The sequence below is a fragment of the Phyllostomus hastatus genome, unplaced genomic scaffold, assembly GCF_019186645.2.
Source record: "Phyllostomus hastatus isolate PE091 unplaced genomic scaffold, TTU_PhHast_1.1 phas_contig_495, whole genome shotgun sequence".
NCBI classification, from domain to species: Eukaryota; Metazoa; Chordata; class Mammalia; order Chiroptera; family Phyllostomidae; genus Phyllostomus; species Phyllostomus hastatus.
Window position 1 is genome coordinate 3,821,470 of NW_025333895.1, and position 16,483 is coordinate 3,837,952.

The following is a 16,483-nucleotide window of genomic DNA, read 5'->3' on the forward strand; positions in this document are numbered from 1 at the left end:
GTATTCGTTGCGTCGAGTTCTGACAGGAGAACAGAGGAACAGTCCGAGGGGCGAGAGGACTGGTCTGGCTCGGTGACAGCTTCAATGTGGCTAAAAAAAAGGGGGAGGACCGGCTTGAAGTGGCTTGAAGGGTCTGAGGCACACAGCGCCCTGGAGAGAGCAAGGACAGAGGTGTGGGTGGGGGTGGGGTGGGGGGAGGCAAAGTGGGATCACTGGGCAACCAGGGAAGCTGTGGGGTTTGGAAGTCCCAGCGTGTGGTAAAAACGATGTCGGGAAGAGGGGGGCCTATCTCCGCAAACCCACCGAGCAAGGCCAGGGGCGGCGAGGGAGGAGACGCACAACAAGAGGGGGAGAGAGGAGCCACTAGTGGCAGGGAGTGCAGAATGCCTGCCGGCCAGGGAGGGGCTGTGTCTCACGGGACTCGGGCAGCCAGCCCCGCACCCCCCACTGCCCCCGCAGGTCAGCTCTGGCTCCGGGGCTGCAGGAGAAAGGGGGGCAGGCAGCCGTGGAGACGGTGCTCTCCTGCCGGAGGTGCTTGGCACCTGTGGGGAGGCTCTCTGAGACCCTGGGCACACGCCCCGTGCAGGAAGGGGAGCCGCAGCCAGAGGAACGGGGGAGGTGGGAGCTCGCAGAGAAGCGAGGCCGGATGTGAGCAGGTCCCCAGCTGCAGGCGGCTGGCCTGGGAGCTGACGCGCCCCGTTGCCTTGCAGTCTGTGCTTTCCCGTACCTCCTGGCCTTCACCACCGACTCCATCGAGATCCGCCTGGTGGTGAACGGGAACCTGGTCCACACAGCTGTCGTGCCGCAGCTGCAGCTCGTGGCCTCCCGGGTGAGTGGGCCAGGGTTTTATCTCCATCGGAGCGGCTTTGGGGGCCCTGAGCTGCAGGAGGCGATGGGCGAGCAGGGACACTCCTCTCAGGCAGTTGGGAAGGTGACAGCTACACCTCTCCTGTGTCAGCACTCCAGCAGGGAGCGAAGGAGCCAGAAACAGATGCACTGGCTGGGGTTTCACGTGTGGATGCTGGGGCTCCAGCAGGCCCCTTATCTAAGTTGAATAATGGCTGCATGCAACGGCTTGTGAAATCCCTGAAATCGGCCTTCCTGCGTCAGCCCCAGCTGGCTCCAGCGCAGCCCCGCTTGATCACGGGGGAGCCAGCGCGACACGGGTGGGCAGGGGAGCTCGTGGCCCCGGGACATGGGCGACCCACTGCCCCACCTGCGGGTGACCCTGCCTGCGTGCGGCACCCCGGTGCCTGAGACCCTGTGAGGGCGGCGTGTGTTGTGTTGTGTTGTGTTGTGTTGTGTTGTGTTTGCAGAAGGTGTGTCCACAGACAGAGGAGGAGTGTGGGAAGGCGAACACTCAGGGCGAGCCCGAGGGGCTGTGCCGGCTTTCCCAGGGCGCCGCCCCGGCATCGGGCCCTGCGCCGGCCCGCCTGGGATGGGCTGGGGGGGAGCCGAGTGAGGAGGGGCGGCCAGCGGGCGCACAGCCCGCAGGGCCCGCCGCCCTGATGTCTCTCTCCCCTTTCAGTCGGACATCTACTTCACGGCCACCGCGGCCGAGCGCGAGGGCTGGTCCGCGGGCAGCTCCAAGGCAGCCAGCGCCCACAACTCCCCTCAGACGCCGCCAGGCCGGGATGCCAACGTGTTTCCTTCTTCCCTGGGGGAAGGTGAGGCCTGGGTCTTACCGTCTTATTCACAGGTGTTTCTAACCCGTTCACTGTCAGACATCCACATGCGGTTCGCACCTAAGAGAGTCGCTGTTCAAAACCACGAAGAAACGTGTATTCTGAATGCTTTGGTTGCATTCTTAAGAAACCTGGTGGTCACACAAAGACAAACCCCATTATGGAAAAAACTGTTTCAATGGGGAGAAGGGGGCGCTGAGAGCGAGAGAGACTCCGGCTTGCCGAGCAAAGTCACGTTCCCTTCAGGCACGTGCACTAGAGCAGGGTTCCTGGCTGACAGGATACGGTCGGAAAACCCTACACGTTCCTCGGCTCACCCAGTCCCGCCCTCCGCCTGGCTTCGCACGCGCACCCAGGGGCCTTTGCTGCGGTTACCGGCCGCTCCGGACCCAGCTTCCCCCAGCGTCTCCCCACATCAGGCCCCTTGCTGGCTCCCGGTCGCGGTAAAGCGCAGGCTGCCCAAGCGGCCGCTGCCGCTGAGGGCCCGGCAGCCGCTTGGTTCTTGTCTGCTTTGCCCCGGTGCAGAGACTCGGTGGTGGGTGCCTTCCATCCACTCTACCCACGACAACGGGGGGCCCTCCGCAAACCCAGCTGCTGGGCACTGTCCCTTCACGGCTCCTGATGGGACTCAGGACATCAGCAGGCGACACCCAGTCTTCCTTCGTGCTAACTGCGTTGAGGTGCTGGGGACTGCCCTCCTGCAAATCAGAGGAGGTTTTCTTAAAGTTCTGATGTTCCTTCTACATTGCGTTTCAGGTGAAATCCAGTCAAAAAATCTGTACAAGATTCCGCTCAGAAACCTGGTCGGCAGAAGCATCGAGCGGCCGCTGAAGTCGCCCTTGGTCTCCAAGGTCATCACCCCGCCCACCTCCGTCGGCGTGGGCATCGCCGCCATCCCCGTCACGCACTCCCTGTCCCTGTCCCGGATGGAGATCAAGGAAATAGCGAGCAGGACCCGCAGGGAGCTGCTGGGTAATGGCTCTCAATGTCTTTGTCGTCGCTGTTGGTAAATATGCCAGCTGATTTTGTCTTGGGATGTTCACGACCCTCAAAAACAATGAGTTGAAAGGAAACCTCCCCTTTAGGACAGGACTTACAAGTAAATTGCAGGATGCCTCCACGGAGGTGTGCAGTGCAGCACACCCCCAACCACAGCGGCCCGGTCTGGGTCTAGTGGTGCGGGAAGGGGCCCAGACCACGGGTAAGGGGGGAAAGGCCACTTGTTAATAGTCTGTCTAGTCTGACACGGTTTAAAATGTGTATGTATATATGATGTCCTAGAAAAGTATCCAGAAGCATTTATATCCTACAGTTCTGAGCTAACATTTGATACTCGTATCTCTGTCAGTTTAAATGAACCACATTTGTCCAGATTTGTGGGGCGGTTTGGGTGTCCCTTCTCCAAGCCCCTCGCCCGTGGGGACAGGTGTGTGGGGTGGCACAGAGGCAGACACGCGCTCTGCCCTTCCCTCGGGGCCTGCAGGTGGGCGGCCGCCCCAGAGAGACAGAAAGCGCCCAGGCAGCCGGAACAGGCCCGGCCGTTAGGACACTCGTGGCTCCGAATCGTGAAAACAAATGGGGGGAAATGCAAGTGACACTTGAAACCAGAAAGAACTCGAATGGGGACCTGCATGGCGTCCAGCTGGAAGGACAGTGGCCTTAGCACGTGCCTGCATGGGGTCACGTTTCCCAAACAGAGAAGGGGACCCCGGCCCCCAGGGGATGCAGGCTTTGACACTGGCAAAGTCGGTTGGTTTCGGCAGCCAGTGCCCCGTGCCGTGCTCTTATAATACGTGGGCTGCTATTCTTAGCCCGCTGTGCCCTGTGACAACTTGATGTCCGACCCCTGTTTTACAAGCCACGGTGCTTTTCTGAAATGCAACCGAACTGAGTCGCAGAATTAATTTCTAGTAGAAGGATTCTAGACCTTCCCTCCTTCATTTGACTCGAGTCTCTCTATTTGAGTCTTACAAATTTTCAGCAAGACATACATTCTTTATCATCGGGGGGAAAACCTTCCAACTACAAGAAAAGCAATTATTTAAATGCATACTTTTTCTTCCATCTTCCTGACTGTATCCCAATAATGCACCAATTCCCAACCAAAAGGAAAAGGGCCTTTTCCGTCTCTGGTGACGACCCCCTGGTGACAACCCTCTGACCTCTGCTTCCACCCCGCCATGCAGGCCTCTCCGATGAAGGCGGACCCAGGTCAGAAGGAACGCCAAAGCCCAAACCCAAAGCCCGGAAGCGGTTAGAAGAAAGCCAAGGAGGTCCCAAGCCAGGGACAGTGAGATCAACCAGCAGCGACAGGTAAAGAAGGAAAAGCAGCCCAGCAGCCCCTGCTCAGGGCAGCGGCCCTTGGAGTCACGGCACTTCCACGGGCCCCTTGAGCAGCCGCCGCGCGGGGGTCCCCAGAGAGCACGGCCCGCCAGGGAGGGGCCCCGACAAACGGGCGACCTCGCCGGCAATCCAGCAAAGACTCATTGAAACACAGGGAGAGAGCTTTATAGTTCTGCTCACTGTGTTTGTTGACAGAGGGGTTTTTAACACAAAGACGCTCAGGACGAGCGATGGGGAAAGGCACTCCCGCAAAGCTCGCGGTGGAGATGGCCAAGCCGCAGCCTCTCCGGGTGGCAGTTTAGTACTGCAGGCCTGTGAGTACGTGTCAGTCCCCCTGATCTGTCTCTTGAGGTCCTCTGTGTCCCTTACGCCTTCCCCTCTATGCATTCCCCTCATTTGCGGAGCGCCCGGCACTCAGCTGGGCCTTGGGGGCACAGAGGTGACCTTCAGAGGCTTCCCAGGCCCGTGGGGAAGGCCAGCAAGGACATTCTGGGAAGCACAGCATTTCAGGGTGGCAGGTGGTGCAGCGGAATGCAGGGTGCCGTCCACCCCACACCTGGGGCGGGGAGGGGCTCAAACATCAGAAGGATGAAAGATCTGTTTTGGGGAGCAGATCAAGGAGGGCTTCTTTGAGGAAGTGGCACTGAGCTGAGCGAGAGACACGGAGACACGCAGAGGGATGGGAGGAGGCTGGAGGGGTCCGCAGGGCCTGTGGCCTCGTGGCCCCGTGGGTCGGAGTTTCAGCCTTAACCTCAGGCCATGGGGGCCACAGGTGGGTTTGAGGTGAGGAGTGACTTTCCCACGATGGGCACTTGAGAAAGGTGAGTAATGCCTCACCCACACGCCCGATGTCACTGCCGGCCTTTAAAACCCACACCATGAGGTGAGGCTCTCGGGCTGCAGGCCTCAAGCTGTGTCTGTCGGGGTGGGGGGTGACCCCGGCGTGTCCCCACCTCCCCCCTAGTGGGTAGGGGAGACAGGCCCAGGAGCGCGGGTGAGCGGGACACCTCCTCCAGGCAGCAGGCCCGGCTCGGGGCTGCTCCCAGTGATCCTCCCCAGCGACTTCTCTCTCCCAGGATCACGTCGGGCTCCCTGGAAAGCCCCTCCACTGCCGAAGCCAATCCCGAGGGGCCTTGCCAGCCCGCGGGCTCCGACCAGGACCCCGGGGCGGACAGAGAAGGCAGCCCCGTCTGGGGCAGCAGCCCCTTCCAGCTCGCAGCCTCCTCGGATGAAGACGTCATTGACTTGAAGTGAACAGAGCGCGAGCGGAGTGCATCGCCTTCACCTTTCTTACGGAGGTGTATGCTCTCGACCCAGTGCCGACACCGTTCTCCACGAAACTCGGCTTTGAGCCCGTCCGCGACCTATGGGACCAAACCTGCTGCACCTGCGGGCCGCCCATCTGGGCCACTCTCCAGCGTCCAGTGCCGTGTCTCTCAGCCTGTCGGTTTCTGTCCGGGAGCCGTCCGTCCCCTTGTAATACAGGTGGTAGGTTTCACTGAGGTTTTAGACTGAGACTTTGAATAAATCAAAAAATGTTCATTCTTACTTACGGCAGCCTTCTTTTTATACTTTATACACCTGGGTGGGAACATTCTTTTTTTCATTACAGGTTTTTGTCACATAACGTGTTTCTTTTATAAAGAAAAGCCACTGCTTTTCAAGTGTGCTCTGAGCGAGGTCTCCTTCTGCACCGGCGGCCCCGCCACCGTTCCGGGGCCCTGCGGCGGGAGCCAGCGCCCTTCCCGCCCGTGGACCCTGGAGAAAAGCCGACCCGTTAGGCCTCAGAAGCTCCTGTTTTCTTCCTCCTTGTGTCTCACGAAAAACAATAAGGTACAAGGAGGAGCTTGTTGAGAGTCTGAAGATGGTTTCGTTGGATTTCATTGTTACTCTGAAATCATATAACCAGAGAACAGTCACCAACATCATTCTCAAGTTCCTTCCTCTGGTTCGGGTCTGCTCTGCTCGCTCACGTGAACCAAACGATTAGCCTTCCTCTCATCAGGTATCTGTCTTTCGCCACTCCCTCCTCAAAGTAAGAAGAAAAGGTGGGTTTGGCCAAGTGCAACTGAAACAATAAAATGTCAGCCACTGGCCAGGACAGATCAAAGGGGGGATCTAGTTTTACTGACCGGAAGAACTTTCATGTGTGAAGGAGACGTGACTTTAGTCTGGTAATTCCATTTCATTATATCTCTTGTCAGCTATATTACCCATCACAAGATACTTAAAGCCTTCCCCCGTCAAAGCGGCTCTGAGTGTGTGTGTGTGTGTGTGTGTGTGTGTGTGTGTGTTTTCTGTCAGCTTTTTCCCCTAAAGTTTCTTGCTTCTCAGCCTGGAATAGAAAAACCAAAGGCTTTTTAGACCATTTACAGCAAAGATTGGCAGAATCAGAGTCACCCCATTATGTGACACAAGTCACAGATCTGAGGAATAAATGCAGAAAAGGCAAAAGGTGGTGCTTAGCTTACAAAGGGGGGCAAGAGTCTGCACTGGCAGCAGTATTTGCTTACAGTGGTCACGGAGTGAACCACTTCTCTCACAGGGCGAGCGCAGGTTTGTAGGGGCCGGTGGCTCAGAGGGCTGGCTGGCTGGCGCTAGCTGGGCTCACTGGAGCATCCCGGTTATGTAAGCGTCTCTGCATACGCCCCGGTGAGTTACACAATAAACTGTCTCACTGAGCGTTTTACCCACGGAGTTTGTCATGCATCCACTCTGCAAGCATCAAGCATTATCTGGACCAGGAGGTCGCTTGCATTGGGGGAGAGAGCGAAGTAAACATGTGATCACAAAGCTGTGATAAGAATGTATAACTCTACCTCGAGCACAAGATGCCGCGTGGAGCCCAGAGGAGGAGTGGGCTGTCGTTAAAGGTGGTGCAGTCAGGTGGCTGCACTAGGGCAAACAGCTACCACGATCGCACTGGCTAGCATTGGTGCTTGGTGTTGACGTACATTGCCCCTACTCAAAAGTCCCCTGGAAGACAGGTGCTGTCATCCCCTTGCAGAGGTGAGGAAACACAGGCCCCTAGAGAGACTAGAAACTACGGTAAAGCCTCTTACTGGCAGCTCTGGTTCTTTCCAGAATTAAACAGCACTCCACTGTAAGGGGTCTGCGCCCAGAGTTCCATACAAATGGCGCAATTCTCCCGAACCCTGACTTCATTCATCATCCTTACTCCAGTAGTGACCCGGGTGGACACCTAGAGAGGTTGGCTGCTAACATCCACAGGAGACCCAAGGTGGGGAAGTATTTGGATGAAGGTTCAAGAAGTCAGGATTACTTGTGAAGTGAGTGGAATTGAGGGGGCGTGGAGCTCACCACTTAAGCCCTGAGCAGTCACACAAGCGGCATCCCTGCACCTGGAGGTCCTAGTGGTCGTAGGCTCTGTAGCCGTTGACAATCTTAGGGCTCCAAGAGATGACCTGCACGGAGGTGGGCTGCGTAGCGCAAGGCCGCGCCTCTGCCCCCGCCCCCCAGCAACCAAGCCAGGCTCTGCGTCTAAGAGAATGACGCACAGCAGTCATTTGGATAACTCCAGCCCTGCGGCTCTCGGGGGGCAATAAAAGACAAGGCAGAGGGGCCAGGCCCCTCCAACTCAGGCCCCAGAGCAGCGGTTAACACCGAGCAGGAACTGCAGATAGGCTACGGTAGGACAGTAGCAGCAGCCCAGAGTGGAGGCGGGAAGTCCTGGGCGTGACCCACGTGCTCCGCCTTCGCCCGGCTCCTAGCCGCATTGGTTGAAGCCACACTGCGAGGCGACCCAGGGGCAAGTGCAATCCCTGCCCTCCACCCTCATTGGCCGGCTCGGTCAGAAGCAGCTATTTGACCACGCCTGGCTCGCACCACACTCCTATTGGATGATTTGCTCAAGGCCAGCTACAAACTCCGCCCCTCCTATCATCAGCGAACTCTGTTCTAGGGGCGGTTCCAATGGGTTTCCGCTGTCTCTTTGCTTCCATTGGTTTGCTTTGACTTCAAGGGCGTATCTCAACGCAAAGCTAGTCGTGTCTTGCGTTCCCATTGGCTGCTCCTCATCCACGCCCAGAGCCTCCTAGAGACGCCCACTGGCCGGTTCAGCCCGGAGAGGCTGGTGCGGACATCAGTCGCGGGACTCCTGGCAGTTCAGGCTTCAGAACCGACCCAGCAAGCGTCGGCCGCAGACATGACGCCTGAGGACCGGGTGGAGACCCAGCCTCTTCTGCGGCCGCCCGGTGGCAGGTGAGCGAGCTGGTGAGCCCGGACCCGAGGCCCGACCTCGCCCCTCTCCCGGCGCCCAGGCCGGCGCCACTCACCGACCGCCTTATCCCCGCAGCGTTCGCCGCGGCCGCCGCGTCTTCCTCGCCGCCTTCGCCGCTGCCCTGGGTCCGCTCAGCTTTGGCTTCGCGCTCGGCTACAGCTCCCCGGCCATCCCGAGCCTGCTGCGCGCCGCGCCGCCGGCTCCACAGCTGGACGATGAAGCTGCTTCATGGTTTGGGGTGAGATCTCCGGCTGGGACACCACCCCTTTCACCCCTAAGACGGGCTCTGGGGCCCTCTACGCCCACCCCCTCGGACACGTGATGAGACTTTCCCCGGTCGGATGTCACCCTCTCCCCGACCACCAGCCAGGGACTTAGTCCCCTTCTCTCCAAGGCCACTGGGAGTGGGGTGGCGGGCGAGGTTGGGCCACCATCCCCTGGCGCCCCCACGCTAAGCCAGCGATCGCCCACAGGCCATCGTGACCCTGGGAGCCGCGGCTGGAGGCGTGCTGGGCGGCTGGCTGGTGGACCGCATAGGGCGCAAGCTGAGCCTCCTGTTCTGCACCGTGCCTTTCGTCACCGGCTTTGCTGTCATCACCGCGGCCCAGGACGTGTGGATGCTGCTGGGAGGCCGCCTCCTCACAGGCCTAGCCTGTGGCATTGCTTCACTAGTGGCCCCAGTGAGTGTCCCCTAGCCTCAGGCCCTGGGACGAGGAAAAGGAGAGAACTTGGGGCATGGCCTGGGAAAGAGCTGCTGTTAGGAGTCCCGTTTGCAGATGAAGTGAGTTTCAGAAAGGTGAAGTCCTTTGTCCAGGTTCCAGTAGGCAGTGGTGGAGCGATTACCAGGGATTGTGCCACTTAACCGGGCCTCCCCTTCGCTCTACAAATAAGATGGCATCTGTGGATGGTCAGCGGAAGCCTCACAGGATGGCTTGGATCGCCCTTGTCACCCCCTTTACTACAGTTTGGCAAGAAATGCCTGTCAGGTTTGTCCTAGGGGCACAGGCAGCTCACACACCAGTCCTCGTGCTGCTTCCCCGCTTCTCTGCCAGCGCCTGAGCCGGCACTGCCCGAGCTGCACTTCCCGGCCCACATCCCGGCCCACATCCCGGCTCTGCCACTTCCCGGGGCAGCGCGCCTCTCCGGGCCTCAGGTCCGTCCCCTGCACAGTGGAGTGACAGGTGACCTTGTGCAGTGGGCGGGGGATCGGAGAGACACTGCACGTTAGCCCTGCCGTGGCTTCTGAAGGCCTTGGACCCTGCAGCCGGGGCTGCCGGGTGACGGGTCAACCGCTGCTGGCCGTGGGCTTGGATGATCCACCACCCGCACCCCAGCCTGGTTGAGACTGACGGCAGCAGCTCGGGTCCTCCCTGGCCGTCCCCGTTCACCTGCTACTCATTGCATCTGCTTCACTGGGCAGCTGGGTTGGATATTATGTTTGGGGTTTTTACTGGACAAACATACACCTGAGTCATGAATGTAAGGCATGGAGTAACCCGGAAGTACGGGCAAGGCCTTCCTGGCCCCTGAGCCCAGTCACCAGTAGCCGTTGAAGCAAAGAGTTCCTGCATTAACTCCCAGGGCACCCCACAGCAGCCCGGGTGCCACCTGGAGCTAGTTAGAAAGGCAGAGTCTTGGGCCCCGCTCCAGACCCACTGCACCAGCAACTGCATTTTATCCAGGGGGGCAGTACCATGACATAAAAGTTTGTAGAGCTCTGTGCCCCCACCTACACACAGCAGCCGCACGTACACACCCTTTGAACCCCTGCTGCAGGTCACCGGGTGGGGCACAGGGAGGTACGAGGAAGGCCCTGACCTGGGGCTTACAATCAGGGGCCCACTGGACCCGCAGCTCTCGCCTCGCTTGCCGACAGGTCTACATCTCCGAAATCGCCTACCCGGAGGTGCGGGGGCTGCTCGGCTCCTGTGTGCAGCTGATGGTCGTCACAGGCATCCTCCTGGCCTACCTGGCAGGTAGAGTTTCCACACGATCTCTTTTGACCCCTGTTAATAGCCGCATGGCCGCTTTACAGACACACAGAAACCGAAGTGTAGAGAGGTCACAGGACTTGCCCGGGGTCCCACAGCCAGTGCCCGAGGCGCTAGGTTCCCAGATCCCCTCCCTGAGACCCTGGGACGTGCAGGCTCCCGGAGAGCTGAGGAAGGCGATGTCCTCGTCCTCCTGGGCGGGAGGGAGCTCGTCCTGGGGAGGGCCTGGGGAGGGCGGACTGGGGAGGTCAGCGCCACGCTGTGCAGCGACGGTCCGACGACGCCAGGCGCAGGTGGGGCACCCCTGAAATCTGCAGCCCAGCAGCTCAGAGGTCCCGAGCCTGCCTCGCTCAGAAATATCAGGACTGGATTGGCGGCACGAAGGAGAAGGGCTCTGGGGGACCCGAGGTCAGAGCTGGGGCCCCGCAGTGGGGACAGCCGTGTTTCCACGAGAGCTGGGGTGGAAAGGGGCCAGGCTCCGCATCTGACAGCCCCCACACTCATGGAGGGCCTCCACCCCTTCCTGGCTGGGCGGCCTTGGCCTACTCACACAGCTCCTGGGAGCCTCAGTTTCCCTGTCTGTGAGCGGGGATAACCCCCCTCGTCCAAGGCTGCTGAGGGTTTAAACTCAGTGGCACGTGAAAAGCGGCCGGTGGCAGACCCCCAACGAGGGTTTTCCAGGGACGGCCTGGGAACCATGGGGAGGGACAGGGTTGGGGGCCGGCGGGTCGCCTGATGGGTGTGGCAAGGCCTGGGCCTCGGGCCCTGGGGGTCTCTGAATTGGTCGATAGGCAGGTCCGTGGTCTTTCATTTCCACCCGCTTACCGTCCTGACTCTAACTCAGAGTCCTGCCCGTAGTCCGGCTGCCATGGGGGCCCAGCATGTGCCACAGCCCTGCCGTGTACAGATGTTGGCATTTGGGACAGACTGTTGGGTTTCAAAATACCCATGAAATTATCTCTTCATCATAATGTGCCCTTGTGTTGACCAGTTCCTGTGACTTATGATCCTCTGGTGTTCAGAGGAAAGTCCCCTGGCCCTGGCCCGTCCCCCTTCCTCTCCAGGGCACCAGCCTTGCCTGCCTCTGGTGGCCTTCCAGAGGGTCAGCATGAGGACTGGGCGGAGACTGTGTATATTGATTCTCCCGCCCTGAAATTTCACTTGCACGGTGCCCAGTCATACCCGTCCTTGCACAGTGAGCACCTCGCTCTTTGTATAACGGCTACGTAAATGTTCACCGAGCAGATGCAGCGTGACGATGTACCCACCATCGTTGCTGCAGTCAACAACAGTAGTGACGATATCAGTAACCAAGAGGGAACCGTGTGGAGGGGGCGCAGTCCCCACCCTTTAGGCTGAGTCCCTGGGGCTGGGGAGGGGCCGGCTGGGCCCTGGGCTCGGACATCTGACCCTCCCCGTCCAGGCTGGATCCTGGATTGGCGCTGGCTGGCCGTGCTGGGCTGTGTGCCCCCCTCCTTCATGCTGCTGCTCATGTGCTGCATGCCCGAGACCCCGCGCTTCCTGCTGACTCAGCACCAGCGCCAGGAAGCCGCGGCCGCTGCGCAGTTCCTGTGGGGCTCTGAGCAGGGCTGGGAAGAGCCCCCTGTTGGGGCTGAGCACCAGGTGAGGGGCTGGGAGGGGTCAGTGCGCCATCACCCCTTTGCAGCCAGGGAGGCCGCACAGCCAGTTCCCAAGGATGTACATGCACATGTGGGCAGGGGGCGCCATGCTGTCCTGCGTGCCAGCAAGCTAAGGCCTGCTTGAGCCCCACTGTCTGGCCGGGCCCTGGCCTTGCAGATCGCTGGGAAAGCCTGACTCTCAATCTTACTGAAAAGAAAGCCCAGGCTGTGTCCCAAGGACACTCGGGCAGACTTGAGGACTCGGATTTGCACCCGGGGGTTACGTAGCAGGGGGTGAGATGGAGCCAGCGCCACGTGCCTGCGGTGTGACCGTCCCGCTGCTAAGCCTTGGTTTCTTCGTGTGAAACGGGAGTCCCCCCAGCGCGTGCCCAGTGGTGGCGATGGGGGAGAGGGTCCCTGGGGCTGGGGCGACTCCGGAGCCCCTGGCTCTCTGCCCACGTGCTCTCCTGGTGGCCCCCCTAGCAAATCAGGAAGGGGGTGCGGGCACGACGACCTCATCACCCTTACAAATGGGGAGGCTGGAGTGGTGCAGAGGCCCCGAGACCCAGATGGGGCCACGACCAGGAGCCGAGGCTCACTCCTTCCTCCAGGCCTTAGGGTGGTGGGCCCACAGCCAGGGGCCCCTGGGAGCACCGATGCCCCACTTCTGTCGTCCAGCAGGGCTTCCGCCTGGCCCAGCTGCAGCGTCCCAGCGTCTACAAGCCCTTCGTCATTGGCGTCTCGCTGATGGCCTTCCAGCAGCTGTCGGGGATCAACGCCGTCATGTTCTACGCGAAGACCATCTTTGAGGAGGCCAAGTTAAGGGTAAAGAGGCCTTGCCCAGCTCGCCTCGTCCGGGTGCCACGCGGGTGTGGCCGAGTCCCCGCCCTTTTGCCTGACCCGCCCCTGCCCGCCTCCCCAGGACAGCAGCCTGGCCTCGGTCGTGGTGGGCGTCATCCAGGTGCTGTTCACGGCCATGGCCGCCGTCATCATGGACAGAGCTGGGCGGAGGCTGCTCCTGGCCTTGTCAGGTGAGACCCAAGGGCTCGGCACAGCCCTTGCAGGGGTGTGGCCCAGGCCAGGCTCCCCAGCGCAGGCTGGGGGGTCTTTACAGAGACCACCGAGTGGTGCGAGGAGGAGGGATGCGCCCCTGAGAACCAGAACCAGATTTAACAGGGGCATGCACTCACCTGCGCACATGGCTCCCCGGGTCCCACCAGAACGTTTGCAATGAACCCAAAGAAAGTGCCAACCGGGCCCCAGTTCACGATGGGGAAACTGAGGGCCCTGGAGGGGAAGTGGCTTGGAAGCTTGTGGTCTTTTGGGGCAAGCGACCTTACCTCTCTGGACCTCAGCTTCCCCTGTGAAATGGGGGTACTGCTGGCCCATGGTGAAGAGCCGGGGGTGGTCCGCGTGCGCCCCTGCGCACGTGCTGACGCCCACAAGCACCCAGTGCCGTTGGGGAAGGCAGAGTCCAATGGTGTGCTGCCGCTCTCGCAGCTCCCGCCCCTTGGGCTGGGGGGGCCCTGCTTTGGGGGGGCTCATTGGAGTTTGTTGAGGTTTGAGGTCCAGGGCTGGGCCAGGGTGGGTGCTGCCCAGCCAGGGCTCCCGGGTGCCGCTCACGGCCCCTCTCAGAGGTGTCGAGACCAACCCGAGCAGCAGCCACACTGGTCGGAGCCCCCTGCTGCGGGAGCCGCCTCCCCCAGCGCCCGCCCCCGCCGCCCCGCCCGCAGGTGTGGTCATGGTGTTCAGCAGCAGTGCCTTCGGCGCCTACTTCAAGCTGACCGAGGGTGGCCCCAGCAACTCCTCACACGTGGATCTCCTGGCGCCCGTCTCCATGGAGCCGGCCGACGCCAGCGCGGGGCTGGCCTGGTTGGCGGTGGGCAGCATGTGCCTCTTCATTGCCGGTAAGGGGCCACTGGGGAAGTTGGGTGGGGACCGATGGGGACACCCTGGCACTGCTGGGTTCCTGTGGCTCCCAGCGAGCCCAGGCCTACCTGGCCCCGCCTGTCCACACGGACCCCCAACGCTGTGTTTAGAGCTCTGACCACACGCCAGGCACCGAGCAAAGCCCTTCTCCGCGCTCCCACTTAAAGCCCACGTCAGTGTGCTGAGTGGGCCCCCCACCACCCCGGGATCCCATTCCACAGAGAAGGGGCCCGAGTGTAAGAAGCGACAAGGACGGCCTGAGACCTCAGAGCTGCCGGGCCCAGGCCGGAACCCAGGCCCCCTTGGCCCACGCCGGGCAGCCCAGCAAGGCGCCAGCCCCGGGCTCTGTGGCCGGCGGACAAGTCCAGCCCCTGGGGGCTCTGACACTTGTTGTGCTCCCACAGGCTTCGCCGTGGGCTGGGGGCCCATCCCCTGGCTCCTCATGTCCGAGATCTTCCCTCTGCACGTCAAGGGTGTGGCCACCGGCGTCTGCGTCCTCACCAACTGGCTCATGGCCTTTCTGGTGACGAAAGAGTTCGGCAGCCTCATGGTGAGTGCCGGCGCTGGCGGCCGCCCCCCACCATCAGCAGAGAGCACGTGTTAGAATGGCCCTCGGGGCGGAAGACTCGGGGCCCGGGGCCTCGTGCACGGGCTGGGTCCCACCTGGGGCGCTCTGGCTGTCTCGGTCGGCGGTGAGGGGGAGACAGGCGGGCCGGGGTTGGGGGACCCTTCAGGCCACCTTGGTGGAAGACAGCAGGGCAGGGGGGGCCCCCCCACTGGACGCCGGGCACACGGGTCAGGAAGTGGGGCTGTGGGGGAAAACCCCGGCTTTGGAGTGGGCAGGCCAGGGCTCGAACCCTGCCTTAGCCGTTTCCCTGCCGCTGACCTTCCCTGAACCAGCGTCCTTGGCTGAAAACAGAGGGGGCTGAGGTGCCCTCCTCTTGGGGGCGACGGGAACATCGGTTCAGTTGGACATTTTGCTGCCTTCTCGTGGATGGACTGACACAGACATGGCCCCCACCTGCGGGGCTTCCCGGCCCCTCGGGGGGCGGGGGGCTGGTCGGTGGTCATCCATTCCCCCAGGTCTCCTGGTCCATGCCACAGCCAGGCTGGTTCCAGAGACAGCCAGGAATGAGATGGCCACAGTCCCCTTTATATGACAAAGGCTGGGGCAGCAGGGGACAGTGGTGGGAGAATGGACCAGCTGGAGGCCGGGCCGGGCTGGGGAGGCAGGCCCCGGGAGGCGTGGATGCCCAGGGCCAGCCTGGAGTCCGCCAGGAGCGCGGGGCCCATCCAGGCAGCTGCCCTGGGGAAGGAGAGCTGAGATGGGAGGGGCCTGTGGTTCTGGGGCTTGGGGGGTCGCTGTGGGGGCGGGGCGGGGCGGAGCTGGGAGGGTGGGAACTGCTCGCTCTTCCCTCCGCGCCTGCGGGCTCCGTACGTACGTGTGTGCTCACACTGCCCTGTCTCCACCTGCTGTTAGCTCACCCACTCCCTCCCGTTCCGAGGCAGAGACTTCTCTGGGGGCAGGGACCCCGGGGGGCAGGGCTGAAGCTAAGGGCAGAGGGTGGGTCTGCCAGCTCTGGAGTCAGAGCCCGGGCTTGCAGGCCCAGCTGTCGCTTGGTGGTGGTGCGTCCCTGAGCTGGGAGCAGTCACTTGATCACAGTGAGCTTCCGTTTCCCCGGCGGCACACAACATCCACACCTCGGCCGGCGCTCAGCCCCGGGCCTGGGCGGGGCAGGCTGGGCCCTGGCTGGGGGTCACGTGAGGGTCCCTAACCTTCTGCCGGGGTCACCCGTGGCTTCCCCTCTCTCCGCAGGAGGTGCTCAGGCCCTACGGCGCTTTCTGGCTCGCCTCCGCCTTCTGCCTCCTCAGTGTCCTTTTCACGCTGTCCTGCGTCCCCGAGACCAAAGGAAAGACTTTGGAGCAAATCACAGCCCATTTCGAGGGGCGATGACAGCCCCCTCCCAGGAGTGGCTGCCCCTCCTAGCCGGGCCGCTTTGGACTTCGGAGGGCACAGAGCCTGCCTGTGACCTTGGGCTGGGCCCCTGCCAGAGCCCAGAGCCCCTGCCTGTGCCCAGGGAACCGGGAGCCAGGACCGCAGCGCCCGGCATCTTCGTCCTCCAGGGCCCTCCTTCCTGCCCAGGTCTCTCCAGCCCCACGAGCCACGGGCAGGAGGTTCCCGGTCCCTGGGTCAGTTCTTGCCGCTGCTCTGAGGCTGGGGAGGAGGGGACATCTCAGAGGGTCTTGGCAGCCCCGTGGCCAGACTTCCATGTGCTGTCGCTGTCACGACACGAAAGCAACAGTGGAGGAGGGGGACTCGTGGCTCCTCGTTCTCTGGAGGAGGTGCCTCTGCAGGCTGGGTGGTGGCCCACGGTCTCCTCACAGGGCTGCTTCACCAGGAAGGAACTATGTTTGCCAAATAAAGAGTTGACTCAGAAAATCAGGTCATGGGCTCTCTGTGAGCCACAGTTTGAGAAGGGCGTTTCCCTGTCCTTCCCACAAACTGCCCTGGCCAAGAACACTTACAGGCTTACTTCCCACCCCGTAACCTGCTGTATTCACTCCCCAGGCCGTGCAGCCCCGGGTGCGCCCACCTTGGCATCTTCTATTGGTTCTCCCGAGGCGGGAGGGCGGGCCCGTGGTCCAGGGCGGAGCGGGACCCCAGGGTTAGTGTCC

The 16,483-nt window shown here is 61.7% G+C and overlaps 2 protein-coding genes across 5 annotated transcripts in view; both read left to right on the top strand.

Annotated features, from left to right (window-relative positions):
• Positions 1–5,559, top strand: part of GARNL3 (GTPase activating Rap/RanGAP domain like 3) — a 117,320-nt gene extending 111,761 nt beyond the window's left edge. For all 3 annotated transcript variants that reach the window (XM_045846532.1, XM_045846533.1, XM_045846534.1), the window contains 5 exons: positions 711–829; positions 1,529–1,667; positions 2,442–2,657; positions 3,872–3,998; positions 5,105–5,559. In XM_045846532.1, the coding sequence (XP_045702488.1) occupies positions 711–829; positions 1,529–1,667; positions 2,442–2,657; positions 3,872–3,998; positions 5,105–5,282 (779 nt within the window). In that variant the 3' untranslated portion in view covers positions 5,283–5,559. The remainder of the gene's footprint in view (positions 1–710; positions 830–1,528; positions 1,668–2,441; positions 2,658–3,871; positions 3,999–5,104) is intronic.
• A 2,531-nt stretch (positions 5,560–8,090) lies between these two features.
• On the top strand, positions 8,091–16,247 carry SLC2A8 (solute carrier family 2 member 8). 2 transcript variants are annotated; one of them, XM_045846538.1, is made up of 10 exons: positions 8,091–8,249; positions 8,344–8,506; positions 8,742–8,948; positions 10,145–10,244; positions 11,683–11,882; positions 12,557–12,703; positions 12,801–12,909; positions 13,612–13,785; positions 14,212–14,357; positions 15,624–16,247. In XM_045846538.1, exons 1-10 carry the CDS (start codon positions 8,194–8,196, stop codon positions 15,759–15,761), a joined length of 1,440 nt encoding a protein of 479 aa, XP_045702494.1. In that variant the 5' UTR covers positions 8,091–8,193; the 3' UTR covers positions 15,762–16,247. The 2 variants fall into 2 exon arrangements, with proteins under 2 accessions (XP_045702494.1, XP_045702496.1); XM_045846540.1 differs by having other exon boundaries at positions 12,560–12,703.
• Positions 16,248–16,483: the final 236 nt, after the last annotated feature.